The 14,810-nt window shown below is 38.9% G+C and overlaps 1 protein-coding gene across 1 annotated transcript in view; it reads right to left on the bottom strand.

The window, feature by feature from the left end:
- LOC137297895 (uncharacterized) overlaps window positions 1-14,043 on the bottom strand; it is a 29,400-nt gene extending 15,357 nt beyond the window's left edge. The window contains exons 1-3 of the mRNA XM_067829870.1: window positions 14,022-14,043; window positions 8,973-9,154; window positions 6,842-6,971 (exon numbers count right to left, since the gene is read on the bottom strand). Of these exons, the coding sequence (XP_067685971.1) occupies window positions 6,842-6,971; window positions 8,973-9,154; window positions 14,022-14,043 (334 nt within the window). The remainder of the gene's footprint in view (window positions 1-6,841; window positions 6,972-8,972; window positions 9,155-14,021) is intronic.
- Window positions 14,044-14,810: the final 767 nt, after the last annotated feature.

The following is a 14,810-nucleotide window of genomic DNA, read 5'->3' as shown; positions in this document are numbered from 1 at the left end:
GTTCAAAAACAAAATTGTGAATGAATAATCCAAAGCATGCAATGTTTCTTGGTCAATATTCATGTTTTGACTAACTAATGTCTCCATCACATGTTAGCATCTACTAACAAGGAGTAAAAGCAGTACTGTAGACGGACGCAGTTCCACACTGGGATACGTCTCTTACACTTCTGGGACAGTCACTGCCCCTGTTTCTTTGGATAACCACTAATGCAAATACACCAGAGTACTGCGTATCATACGCTTATATACAAATGTCTAACACCGATCTCCTGTGTAGAAAGATAATTCCATTCACTTTCGTCTTTGGGTATCTCGTGGTTTGGTAGACTCTGAGCTTTACCTGAAGTTATTCCTGGTGGCATTGAAGTGAACATAAAATAGTCCTCATTTCGTGAATGAAAATTAGTGTGAGATGGTGTTTCGTAGTTTGCAGTCACTAAGAAGGCTCTTCATTTCGTGACTGAAAATTAGTGTTAGATGGTGTTTCGTATTTTGCTGACACTAAGAAGGCTCTTCATTTCGTGACTGAAAATTAGTGTTAGATGGTGTTTCGTATTTTGCTGACACTAAGAAGGCTCTTCATTTCGTGACTGAAAATTAGTGTTAGATGGTGTTTCGTATTTTGCTGACACTAAGAAGGCTCTTCATTTCGTGACTGAAAATTAGTGTAAGAGGATATCCAGAAAAGCAGGTTTCGGACAAAATTTACGAAAAATAAGAATGGCTACTGAAAGCAATAGATCAGATATGGATGGCAAATAGGTTGACATACCTGGATATTATTTGTAAATTGTTATCATACACAGTGTATTTCCCCAGTTTAATTCCCATAAAGGAATATCATGTCTTGGTTGATATCTCTGCCCCCCTAGCCCGACTCCAGCCATCATCAGCGGCACCCGTCCTGGTTTTTCTTTTGAGACCTGTTCCTGGGTGTTCCCCCCACCTGTTTCTTTTTGTAGCGATAGTGAGACTCCATGTCAGCTTAATTCAATAGTTTAGCATGAAAGTTATTTTTTACGACATCTATCGTTTATAATAAACCTAAGTCTAATTTAAAAATGAACAATTAAAAAGTACCCTTTACAATACAAAATACCATCGCACATTACTTTGCATAAAGCCATAGTCTGTTCCAAATAAGTCACTTGGACTTTGAAGAACTTCGCATTGCTCCTTCGTGCACTAATCTCTGCTCAGTAAAGTCTTCTTATCATGTTTCCTATCTCCCTACCACCTGTTTTAACAGATATTTCACACTTTCGCATACCAGCTACATGAGTTGTAGAGATAAACATGAAAAAACAGTTTTTTTTCTATTTCCGACAGTACTTTAGTTTGAACGAGTTTACTTTAAAGGTCACATGCAACGTAAAACACAACTTTGCAGATTCTGATACCTTTCGCTTTGCACGTTCCGAAACAAATCATCAAAAATGCCAAGTCAACCTATAAAGTTGAAAAAAACGCGATTGAAAAAAGCCCGCGATATCGGAGTTCAAACGACTAAGTTTCCCCCAGCGTTGGAGGCAAAAGTGGTTTCAACAGCTTTGCTAATCTTGGTTGTGTGCATAAACAAGTAAATAATCTACCCGTTACATTAAAAACATGTCGATTGTGATAAGCAAACTCTGTCACAGAGAAAACTCAATGTCAGGTTTATTGACACCTATATGTCTGCCTGCCTGCCTGCTAATGACAAAAAACAATGCACAACTTCAATTACTGATCATCTGCAATTTGAAATTAACACCTATCGTTCTTATACGCCATAAACAAAGAGCCGGCTAAGAATATCGGCAAATGAACCAGTGATCATCGACAAGGAGTCGTTACACATGAGTGCACATCCACTGGCCCTGACTGGGTTCGGCATCGCGGCTGCTTCATTTCGAGGAAGGTAAACCCAAGTACAAAATTTTGCATTTTTGACTTGTGATTATACGTCTATAATTTTGTTTATTTGTTTTTTCACAATCACCAATGCATTTTATCTATCATGAACAAGTGATAACTGTGTTTTGATTATTTTTGATATTTTAATTGTATGTGACCTTTAAGAGACTTAAGAGCATGGGTGTCTCCTACATATCAAGGTATGTAACGTCAAGTGTGAGATTCGAACCAACGTCCAGAGGATCGGCAGTTCAGAAACGCAAGCCTTAAATGACAACGACAGTCCTGACAAGTTCTTGAACTATAAGAACCCATGCTGTATGATACTCCATGCGAGATTTATGATTCAGTTACTCAAACAAGTGTAGAGGTTTCAGCACGGGATATGTTACGCATGCTGAGATCAACATACCACTCTGAAACAGTGAAATTGTGTCTACAGTCAGAACGGTCTGGAGACTGTCCCGTGGGTTGGATATCGTTAATCTACAAGTCTGAGCCAACCGGTTAATCATGTCTGGATTCAAAGCGTTTTCCACCATCGTGCCTATCCTTTTGGACACGTACATGTCTAGACACGACGCAATTAATCATTATAGAAGAATACATAAGCAGGGTTTTTTCCACCAATTATGTTCTTCCTAATTTCATTTCATTCATATGAAATATAATTTGGGTGGACGAACATAAAGAGACCATATATTGGGACGATAATTATGAGGTTAGCTACTATAAAGACATCAACTATGACGGTTGCATATAGACTACTCTGTAGAAAATATTTGGAAACTGCTATTGTGTTATAGACACTGCACGATTAAAATAGCGGGGACAGGAACTAGTGGGCAACAATTATTGTAAACGGAACTATGGTTGAAGAAACTATTGAGACTGTAACTGCTGGTGAAGAAACTAATGGGACTGTAACTATTGGTGAAAAAACTCCTGGAACAGAACTTATTGGTGAAGAAACTAGTGGGACTGGAACTATTGGTGAAGAAACTATTGGAACAGCACTTATTGGTGCAGAAACCCAATGGGACTATAAATACTGGTGAAGAAACTAATGGGACTGTAACTACTGGTGAAGAAACTAACGGGACTGTAACTATAATAGAAACTATAGGTACAGTAACGGCGAGAATAGCAACTGTTGGTACAACAATCCTTAGGACAGCTATTGGGACACCTACTGCGGCAATTATTTAGACATACGATATTTAGCACTCATTATTTTCAGATGCTGGACAGGCAAGTGTTGAGATATGTACAGGGGCAACGCCGACAAGAGCAGCAATGGAACATTAATTGTACGCCTTCATTTATATTTTATGTTTTCATCATCATATCCAGTATGTATTATTGTTTACTATTAAATAATACAGATGTACATTCGTGGATATAGGGACACGTTGACTATGGACAGCTACCTCACAGTGGACCGGTAAAGTTACAGTTACAGGTGATATTTAATCAGGAAGAAGGAAGTAACTGAAATCTACGCTAAAAGATCGTCGATATAATCGCTGATTTGTAAAATGGAACTAGGGGCAAATGCTCCGAAGCCAAGCGAGTTTCGTTCATTACTTCACACGTTCTGTGCCATGTGATGGTGTGATTCGCAGCATGCACACAGCCCTGGCATATTACTCTGTTCACAAGAAAAGAAAAAGCGTCAGTGATCAGACCTAATTACCTTCTATTGTGTTTATATTCCCAGAATGTTTTGAATCCTTTGAAAAATCCCTTGCTGAAAATACTGGTTTAATCAAATCTACCGTATTGTTCTATGACTATCGACACTGATGACAAAGTACTAAAAACCAACTACCCAATCTCCAGGAATTGCCTTTAAATGTAAAACCTTTTTGTTTCCAGATTTCGAAGCAATGGACATCCTTGCAAGGCGTTAATTCAGTGTGATAAAGAAACTTATTTCAACGTGAGATGGTTCCACACGGAAGAGATCGCTTAAAGTTAGACCGTGAATCTGGGGAAATGTGGTTGAGGCATTGATTGAATGTTCAAAGTTACGTTTCTTCTCTGTAGCTATTAAAAGTGATTGCGTTTAGTTTAATGCCTCTTTTGAAAAGTATTTAAATTGAATTAAGAAGTGTCGGCTTTTGGCAAAGCCAAGAGGAAATGCTGCGAAACATTGCATCATATTCAGGGAGAAATTTAGAGACGAACATAATCACATGATCCTGAAACATACAGGGTACGCAACTCTATATAGTTGACGTTTATCCAGAAACAGCATAACATTGATGGCGATTATTATAATCAAACTGTCTCAATGGATGTCTCTTAAAAGGACCCATGTAAGCTGACATTGTATCCTTGATTCTTGATTTAAGTTACTCAAACACAACGTTGGCAGTCAGTTCTTCTTCTTATTATTATTCTATGCCAAATGTATATAGCGCCCTAATCAAGATCACTCCAAGGCGCTTGACAAGTTGTTTCCCCCCGATCATTGGATTGCAGTCTCAAAGGGCATTTTGTATTTTCCATCTCACCTCCTTGGGGCCTCGTCACGATATGGCTGAAATATTGCTGACGTGACGTTAAATATTGACTCACTCAGTCTCCTTGGAGATTATAGAGCTCCTTACAGCTACAAGGCGAACCGAGTTAGTATGGCTTTCCCATCCTTACGAGATACACATTTACAGCTGGGTGGACTGGGACACATAGTCCACTTTGTCCACTTTGCCACCATCTGGTCAATTACCGACGGACTCGTGTGTTATTTTTTAAACTGGCACACGTGCTGCAAACAAGTCAGCATCGAAAATCTAGGCCCTGACCAAGCAATCCCGCTATTTATTTCTTACGACAAACAAGGTCGCAAACGACCATTCTAACCAGTCTTTTGAAGGTGAAGGTCACGGGTGTTAGGTACAAGGATGCTATATCAGAGTTGTCTGGACGTTCTGCTTCCCAGCATTATAATGCAGCTTGTGCGATTCTTGCAAATTGACTTTTCTAGAAGATATGTGCACTAGAGACATTGGAATGTATACTCTGACGTATTGTTGTATTGTTGATCGTACATATAGAGGAAAAGATTCACATACTCTAAAGTTAATTCAAAACATAATCAATTATTGTGCTATTCCATTACGAATCGTGACAATTTTGGAGATTTCAGTAAATCTGTTTAAACTAATGAAATCTTTGAAATGTCACCACGACGTTTCAGTTACCAGATCACTATCGTCACAGTCATCTCCACTAATGCATTGTGCTATTAAAGATTAAATCTTAAAACAAAACATACAAGGGACAGTGTATCCATTGCGTTCATTGCTTTTCACACAAAACAACCACGCTATTATAAGATCACTAAAATTGTTTATTTGAAAACGTGCTGAAAAAACTATTTTCCGCTTTTCAAACTATCATCACGTATTGATGAATATTCCAAATTCCCCATTCCAATAAAAAACGAGGAGAAAGATATGCGACCGGGAATTCAATGTTTCAATACATTAAGGAAAATTTTTGAGATAACTGGTTATCTCTTCTCCTGACGCTGATAAGGATTTTGTAACTACTGACTTGCGTCGTGTCCATGGCTTTACTCGACACGTTGTACACAGCCTGGTATTAAAAATGGTGATTTTGCAACGGGGCTGTAATAAATGTATCATTACTGCTGATTCGGCAGATCACGGGGTATAAAGAGAATTATGGAGACGACAAACTGCAATTAGTGGAGTCTTCGTATCTTGTGCAGCCTTTGCACAACCAAGTGTTGTTGAGGGAATAACTGAACGATCTCTGACGCCGTTTTTCGGGATATAGTAGTTGTAGCACAGCCATGCCAACCGATGTTTAATAGCATGAGAAATTATCCATGACTTCTGTGTGTCATAAAATACGATCACTCATAACTACGCACTGAAACGATAGTTGTCTCTTGGGGCAAATAGGATTTACTTCGATGATAGTGTTCCAAGGAACGTTTTCTGTATGAAACTTTTTTACGACACCAAGGGTTGCTGTTAAAGATTAATGTCTACATTTTATTATGCTCTAAAACATTAATTCATCGCCATTGTCAAACTGATTTGATCTAATTGGTTTCCGCCTTTAGCTGTATTCTCACGACGGTAGGGAAAACAAGAAACGGACATGACACAGTGTACCCTTATACGGAATCGAACTCAAATCTGCAGTATCACAAGCGAAGGTTTACCAACATGGCTACATCATCGCCCTACCCATATTGGAGTTCCAGTGGGTTAAAATCCTTTCTGTCTTGGTTTAACTTCGTACTTGGATAAGCACCCCTATCAAGCACGTCAAGACGGTACTGTGTAAAACCCTGGCTGAAAGGCCAAACTCTAAGGTATGATATGATAAATCGGTTATTCCTTCAATAATGCAGATGACAGTGATCATTAAAGCGCAATCCGCTACCGGATCTCAATACATTTTCGGCAATTTTGGAGCATTTTTCTCCTTAGCAAATCGTTGATGGAGTTGTTAGTTGACTTTAACCCGACCAGTCTGTGTAATTAGATAACTACCGACATGAAAATGGAAGAGCTACGTGTTTTAGGTAAATTATCCTGTGTAAAGTATTCCTAAAACAGGAAATCATAAACATTTCAAAAACACGCATTTTAAGACACGATTACAACTCAGCTAACAGTCCGAGTGTGATAATTAAATTAAAATGAGCGAGTTTAGTTTTACGCCGCACTCAGCAATATTACAGTTATATGGTGGCGGTCTGGAAATAATCGAGTCTGGACCAGACAATCCAGTGATCAACAACGTGTGCATCGATCTGCGCAATTGGGAACCGATGACATGTCCCAACAAAATCAGCAAGCCTGACCACCCGATCCCGTTAGTCGCCTCTTACGACAAGCATATCAAATTAGAAGTACCAGATAAAAGGATAAATACGTCTTAAAGAGCAACGTACCTGCTTGAGAGCTGAATATCAGAGGTGTATTGCCTTCTTTATCCGGAATATTTGGATCCACTTCCGGTATTTCAGCGAGCATGTCAAGTACTGGCAAGACGCCATGAGCGCATGTGTGACTTAGTCCTGTCTGAAATCACAAGATCAAATCTGACTGGATGGTGAAATGGGGTCAGGTTTGAACTGGTTCGTTTATTTGTTCTATCTTATAGAATAAAAAGATTACAAGTCTATAATTGTTTTTATTTTTGAATATGTACATTGCGCCCTCGTGAAATGAAAGTTTAGAGAGCGATCATGTCCCTTTCTTTGAATGACACAGAGACGTTCAATTAACAAACAAACACATCCACGGAACAGACACGGAAAGACACACTCAGACATACACAGACCACGCCCGTCGAAAAAGACTTATAAGACCTCAAAACTTACACGTGTTCCTAACTGTGTTAAGGAAATATACAATTTGTGAACGCGCTTTTAAATAAAGTAAATTACTTTGATAGAAGATGAAAATACCTTTTAAAATCAATCACTACAATACTTGAATTGCTGTACACCTGTGTGTACACCTGATTCACCTCAATTACCTCGACGTCTTTCACCCCCTGTGTACAGCTTTGGACAATTCCATTTAAAAAATATCTCCAACGTTCTTCTTACGTTAAAAGACAAAGTTGAGCGAAACAAAAATATTGAACACACAGAAAAAAATCATGTAGTTCAGCAGACATGTTGGGTCTTTTTATACCAAAAAAGAGAAATAGGCTTTGTTCTTTTATTTTCTTACGCAACATATACATGCTTCAGGAAATCATGATAGATTTTTGACATAATGTTACGACATGATCAGATGCGGAGGTCAAGGACACTGAAAAGGAGTCATGGTGACCCTTAGTTAAGTGTTTCGTGCAACACCGTTATCAGGATTTTCTGTGAATAATTTTACACAACGATTTTAAAAAGAGGACCACTGCCAACACCATTAAGATGAATGGTGCTGCCATCATTGTACACTTAGCTATGTAATTATCATCTTGCATGAGACATGAGTTGTTTACAGTTACATAGCAACATCAGCTGAGACTGGAATAAAAGAGATAAAGCACAAACGAATGTGAGATGAAATCCCTTTGTCCGGGATATGATTGTTCATAATGACTTGTAGAAATGAACATAAGTATGAATTAACGAATAAAAGGAATCTAGTTATGTCTTTATTATGCATCGACATTGTCAACATAAGAAGTTTACGTTTCCGGGCAACGCTGAGTGATGACTTAGCTTTTGCATTACAATGTTCCATATCACGCGATACCTTCCCCGTTAACTAACGCACTTATTCTGAGGCCATAGCATCAAGACCTTGCGGAAAACTTTCGGTGCAGTTTACATACCTATGCAAGTTTCAGACCTTAATATCACAACTATTCCCAAACTAAAACAAAAATATAGTTTTTACTCTCGCCGACTTAAACAAGGAACCGCATGAACTTTATCAAAGCTAAAACAACCAAGAGCAACCGTTTCAGGAAATGACATAACCCGCGCGTTTTATTACGCGAAAGTAGAACAAAAGTTAATTAAAATCACATTGCCACGTTGCAAAAAAGACAAGGGAAAATGTGGACATGATGACATGAAACCAGATTGCCATATTTTGATCCATATTTGACATAACTGAACATAAACGAGAAGACAAAACTTTATGGATGACTAAACTTTAAGTTAACAATGGCGACGTTTCGGTACAGATTCTTATACCCTTTTTATCCATATGCTTGAAAACTTTATAAAAATCTACCCAGAAAATAAAGATGTTGATCAACCATAATGCTTTGTCATCTCTTTACCACCAACTTCTTTGATCGGTTGCTTTTTTTGGTCTAAAGCCGCATATTTAAGCTGTATGGCGGCAATGATCAACAGGACCAGACAATCCAGTGATCAACAGCATAAGTACCGACCTACGAAACTGGGATACAATGACATGTGCCAACCACGTCAACGACTCTGATCACCCGATCCCGTTAGTCACCGCTTATGAGACGGATGGTTTGCTGAAGACCAGTCCTGAGTCAGATCTTGACGGGTCGCTATTGCTTGACCTTGGCTCCGTCTAAAAGCTTACCCTTCCAGATCTGTCCCTCTCATTGATTTCCTCCTCCGTCGGGTTTTCGTCCAGGATCGCTTGCACCGCCTCAACGTCCTGCTCGATGCATGCTTCGAGGAACGTAAGATCCTCGTAGCCGTAGCAAGAGCCGTAGTATGAACCGTCGTCGTCGTCGGCGTCCATGTTCATCTCATGTACATCTGCAAGAACACAGGAGAAGTCAGCTCATCATTCACATGTCAAGATACTAGCCCGGACTGATAACGCGACAGTAACGTTTCATTTGCCTTCAAAGACGAAAGCCCAATGAAGGGATTTATCGTTCTTGAAAATCTATTGAAGTGAGGTGGGTCAGGGACAGTCACTAACGCGAGAGTCCAATAACTACCCCCCCTCCCCCCATCTCACCCCAGTGTAAAACGAACACGATGTCAGAGCTAGCTGAAGGGACTTTTTTCTCTCTTCATAAACTATTTATGTCAATAGGTCAGGGCCGTCTCCATTGAGGTTTTACATACACTAATATTTTTATCGTAATGCCACATGTAGTGATAATGCCAGTGATAAATGACTATGAAGCTGTCTAGAAACACATGCAGTGTTAACAGGACGGGGAATCCTTTACTGTTGTGTCCAGCTTGTGACAATATACTTAGCGCTAGAGGTATTGTCCAAAGCTTCCTACCATACAATATGTGCATCAAACAAATATACAAGCAGTAAGATGACAGATGACCTTCTAGGACCTAAAGAACAGCGTGGGTTGTATATTCCCCAGGGAGCTGACAATGACGCTCAAGCACACTCTGATAAATTGACCGGGATAAATATTTATGGCTTGAGTATATTTTAGGTGTATGTTCTGTGCAACATATATCGGGTGTCACCCCCAAAATGAATCGATTTTTGACACGCATTGTCTCGTAGCAGATAAACTGAATTTATTAAAACGTTTCACAGAGTAACCCTAGGGCATCACCAACGAGTCTATAAAATATCTAACAGTTTAGCTGCAAATTATACAAGCTTTCTCGAATTCAAATCAGCATGTCAAAAATGTAATATCAAGGGGAAATTCACATATTTCAGTCTATGTTCAATGTGGCCTCCATCTTCCTCCACAACTAAACGAAGCCGTACGTTCCTTTCAAGCAGAAATGCAGTTACATATTTCTACCACCGACATATCCTCTCATGACATAATTATCCGGTCCTTTAACGCCCCTGCGGTCAATTTGTCTGTCACTCCCCGGTAAACTTTCACCTTTACAGAGTCCCATATGGCATTGAATTTTTGGACATGCTGTTTTAAATTTGACAACACTCGCATGATTTGCAAGCAATCTCATAGACATTTCGCATATTTCATGTTGATACTCTGGGGCTACTCTGTGAATTTTTAAAATGAATTCAGTTTCTAAACCGTTGAGAAAATACTTATAAAAAATTATGTGTCCATAATAAGAATATGATGAAAATCAACAGTTTACCGTACAGACCACGACCAGACAGATGATGTAAGAGAATATCCTGAAAGGACCGTACAGTGTCTTGCAAGTGTATAGCCAGTTCAGTTTACGTCTCAACCACAAGAAAGTCCATACAATCTTGACTCGTAATTTGAGGAGTTTGAGGACCATACCTCAAAAAGACACACAAAAACAGTCGTACCCCGTTTATTTAGAGTGTAACCAAAAACGTCCATATAGAAGGGGTTCGATTGTAGAAGCATGCAAAAAAAAGCAAGCATTTGTCTTCTTGTACAAAGGCTTTTTCTAATTCCACACTAATCTTCCACACATAATCTAAGTTGTTAACAAATAGTGAAAACAAAAGGGGACTTAAAATGCAGCTTTGCTTAACACCACTTAACAGTTCTATAAATCCGACATCGCATTCGAGTGGAAAAAAACAACAACACAAAAGCAGATCCCATTAACGGAGAAAAAACAAACAAAAGCAGTTACCTATTAGCTGAATGGAGGGCCTTCTGGAAATCATCCAAGAAGCAGTAAAATCTTCTTTTCGACATTTCTGAACTACATATTACCAACCGTAACTTTGCCCTCCTGGAAACCTGTCTGGCATTCTGGAAGTTTGTCATAAAATTCTTCAAACTATTTCCATGCTATATAGAGCCAGCATAATTCCTTGCCACAAATATACATAAGAGTGATGCTTTGATATTCAGTTACATAATGGTCATGTTTTCTCATGACCCTACTTTGGCACCTGTCAATATTCCAGCAGTAAGTTTCATTTCGTAATCGGTCTGACGTTCCCCTAAGGTATTTCAGTTATATCAAAGATGGTGGGGTAGCCTAGAGGTTAAAGTGTTCGCTCCAAACAAAAAGGCCCATGTTGAATTGCCTGTGTGAGTATGTGAAGCCCATTTCTTGTCCCCCTGCCTTCGTGATATTGATGGAATATTGCTGAAAGCGGCCTAAAACACAACTCACTCACCCACTCACTCACTCATTGCACTTGACTAAATTCCAGCACAAGTTACATTTTGCAAATCAGCTTTTCGTAATCGTAATCAGTACTATGTTTTCCTAAATAGTATTTCAGTTATACGAGGGGCGGTGGAATAGCCTATTACGTGAAGAGTTCGTTTGTCACTCCAAAGGCCCCTTTTGGATTCCCACACGAGTATAATGTACAAAGCCCATTTCTGGTGTCTCTCGTCGTGATATTGCTGGAATATTGCTAAAACGGCTTAAGATCCGGCTCATTTATTTACTTCAGTTACATTAAGACCTGGTTGATAATTCCAACAAAAGTAACCCATGTCCAGCTCCTCAGGAAACGTGTGAAACTTAAGGGCATATATTTATGGCGGTGAGTAGCAGCACACACAGCCACACAGTCACACTGGCACGCACACACCCAGTTAAAGTTCGTGTCACATACCACAACAAATGACAAGAAGACATTCGACATACCTATTGCCTCTGAATTGGACAGAATGGAACCTTGTGCCTGGACCGACATATTTGAAGGCGAATGGCGACGGTCAGTTATGATTAATGAATGTGATAAAAAAGGAAAAACCCGTGTGTCTGACGCTTTACGGTTTATATACTCTCCCTTAGCAACATAGCGTCACCATGGTAGCTGGTGTAGTACGAGTATTTCGCAGGAAACCCTTTCTTGGCAGCTTAATTCAATTGTTTTTTTTTCATAAGCTCTTGTTTTTGTGAGACCTACCCCTGCTAGTTTTCACGCTGACCATCCGGTGATGATGAATCATTATGACCACGACCAGTATATAGCAAGTATATATCCAATAATATCGAAGTAGGACCACGGGCCCAGGAACACTTCATATGCCCATCAATGATTCTAATAAAGTCGAACATAGGAGGCAAAACAGGCTTAAATGCATGGAAGAGTGTGACCCTTGTGCGTACATGATAAACAATGTCCACAACTGAAATCATGTTATATAACCGAAGCTTTCGTCGGGCTGATATGTTTATAGATGTCATAAATATTTTACAATATATTTGCGGAAAATTCGCCCACAGTGAATCATGAAAATGCATGCATTGAGTCAGGGCTTATAGTGAGGGTTGTATGAGCAAGGCGCTGTTGTTGGTTATGTGTTTGTCACTTAGCACGAAGCTATATTTCCCTATGTAACACTACTATGAAATCATGTCACTGAGTCTGAAAGACAGCTGCTTCAAAGAATGTGTACTTTAATTCACAGAATGTTGGCAATCGTCCGATTAGTTTACAAACACATTTCTTAATGGCGTTAAAACTGAGTATATCCAACACTCATCTCAGGGAACGACTGTAAATGTTTTAAATCCTCTAGGAATAGCTTTCCTTTGGCCCCCACCCCATCCCACCCCCAGACGACCCCCTCCCATCCATTATTCCTGAAGAATTACCGTAAATATCTATATAAAATAGAAACAAATAATTTAAAGGTATTAGTGACTGAGTGAGTTTAGCTTTACACCACCTTTAGCAATATTCCAGCAATATCACGGCGGGGGACAGCGGACTCGGGCTTGACACATTGTACCCATACGGGGATCGAACCCGTGTCTTCGACGTGACGACTGTAGGCTTAACCACTTAGCTACCTCACCGCCACGGTAAAGGGAAACGTTACAGTGTAGTTCACGTTGACAGGCGTGTATGCTTGTTTCAACCTAGTGCCATAACCACAAACTTGTAAATCCTAACTGAGTAAAATCTGATTAGTCGATTCGGCCCTTTCGAACCTTTCAGCCGTATAGCGTCATCATCTGATTCATCACGTGCTGACGTAGTGACATGAACAACATGACGTATACTTGTCAGTACGAACGTATGCCATCTCGTGGGCGTGATGACTCGAACACCCGGTGTCATCTCCAATACATGTCACCACGCTAATGTCTCACAATAAACACGTTTATCATGTTAATTGAAGATTCCGGTTAGAAGTCTTTATTCAGAGGTCAATGCTTATCGAAAGACGCAATTAACGGGATCGTGTGGACAGACTCGCTGACGTGGTTGATGCAGGTCATGGTATCCCAGTTGTCGACGACCCAGATATAAGACATACAGCTATAACATCAAATAGCAAATCAATAGCATAGCAACACTACATTATAACCGGTTCTTTATCTGTATAGGTGTGTATACGGGTGAGTCAATATATTGTTCATTTTCAGATACAAGTGTAAATGTGTTGCTATAGCAACACAACAGCAAGAGTAATGGACTGTGATATGGTTCAATCAAAACTGTTCTTTATCTTTTCGAAATGTATTTGTGGATATAAATATGTTTTAAATGCACATGTACTTCGCAAATGCACTACTAATGAAACAAACGCATTATTAATGGACTGTAATAGAGTTTAACAAAACAGCTTTTATATTGTTCCCTCGCAAGTTACACTAACATTTGTGAAGACATTTTTCAGTGTTAATGTGCATGTGAAAAGAAGCTAGACAACTGCAACAATGAAAGACCTTTGTTTTAGTGCATTGTAATAACCTCTCAACGCCTTCCAACCATACTGTTCCAACATGATAATTTGCCATTTTGATAACTTACTTTTGGGGATCTTCTCCTCCATTCGGGTATGCCTATTTTGGCTGAATAAAACAGTGGAAGTTTCAATCCAAACAGACCTGATTGCTTCAGGTTACATTATCCCTTTCAGGGAATGTCTGAATACACAGTAAAACGTTTTAGCGTCGTGAAAACTAATTTAATGGCGCGATTCTCCAATCTACAGTCTACATCTAGGAACCAATGTTTACGAATAGACATTGCCTGGTTGTGGAGAAAACCGATAGGAAATGTCAATACACAGGGAGACTATAAAACCTGAGTGCGGGCAGTGATCTGTCGTAAACACAACTAGTCGTTAACATAATATATAACTTTTAGAAGAATTTATGCGGATATTATAATTTATGATTCCCAGGAAATGTTTGATTAACCAAAAATATTCAATGTATTCAAATATTGTATGTCTCTCTCTCTCTCTCTCTCTCTCTCTCTGTATATATATATATATATATATATATATATATATATATATATATATATATATATATATATATATATATATATATATATATATATATATATATATCGGTGATCGGAATTTATTTCATGACAACTCTAACAATTGTTTTTGTATATTTGTAAAGGGTGAAACTTCAGATAGAAGCGTTAAAATTCGCAAAATCTTGACTTTACCTATTGACTATTCTTAAATCCGAGTACTGAGCAACCCACAACAAATTCCAAGTTGTGGATAATTTTCTCACTAATTTATTTTCTGTCTGTATTTGGTTTGTTACATGCCATATTTAGCAATATTCCAACAATATG

The sequence above is a fragment of the Haliotis asinina genome, chromosome 10, assembly GCF_037392515.1.
Source record: "Haliotis asinina isolate JCU_RB_2024 chromosome 10, JCU_Hal_asi_v2, whole genome shotgun sequence".
In the NCBI taxonomy this organism is placed as follows: Eukaryota; Metazoa; Mollusca; class Gastropoda; order Lepetellida; family Haliotidae; genus Haliotis; species Haliotis asinina.
This window is presented reverse-complemented; position numbering and strand designations above follow the sequence as displayed.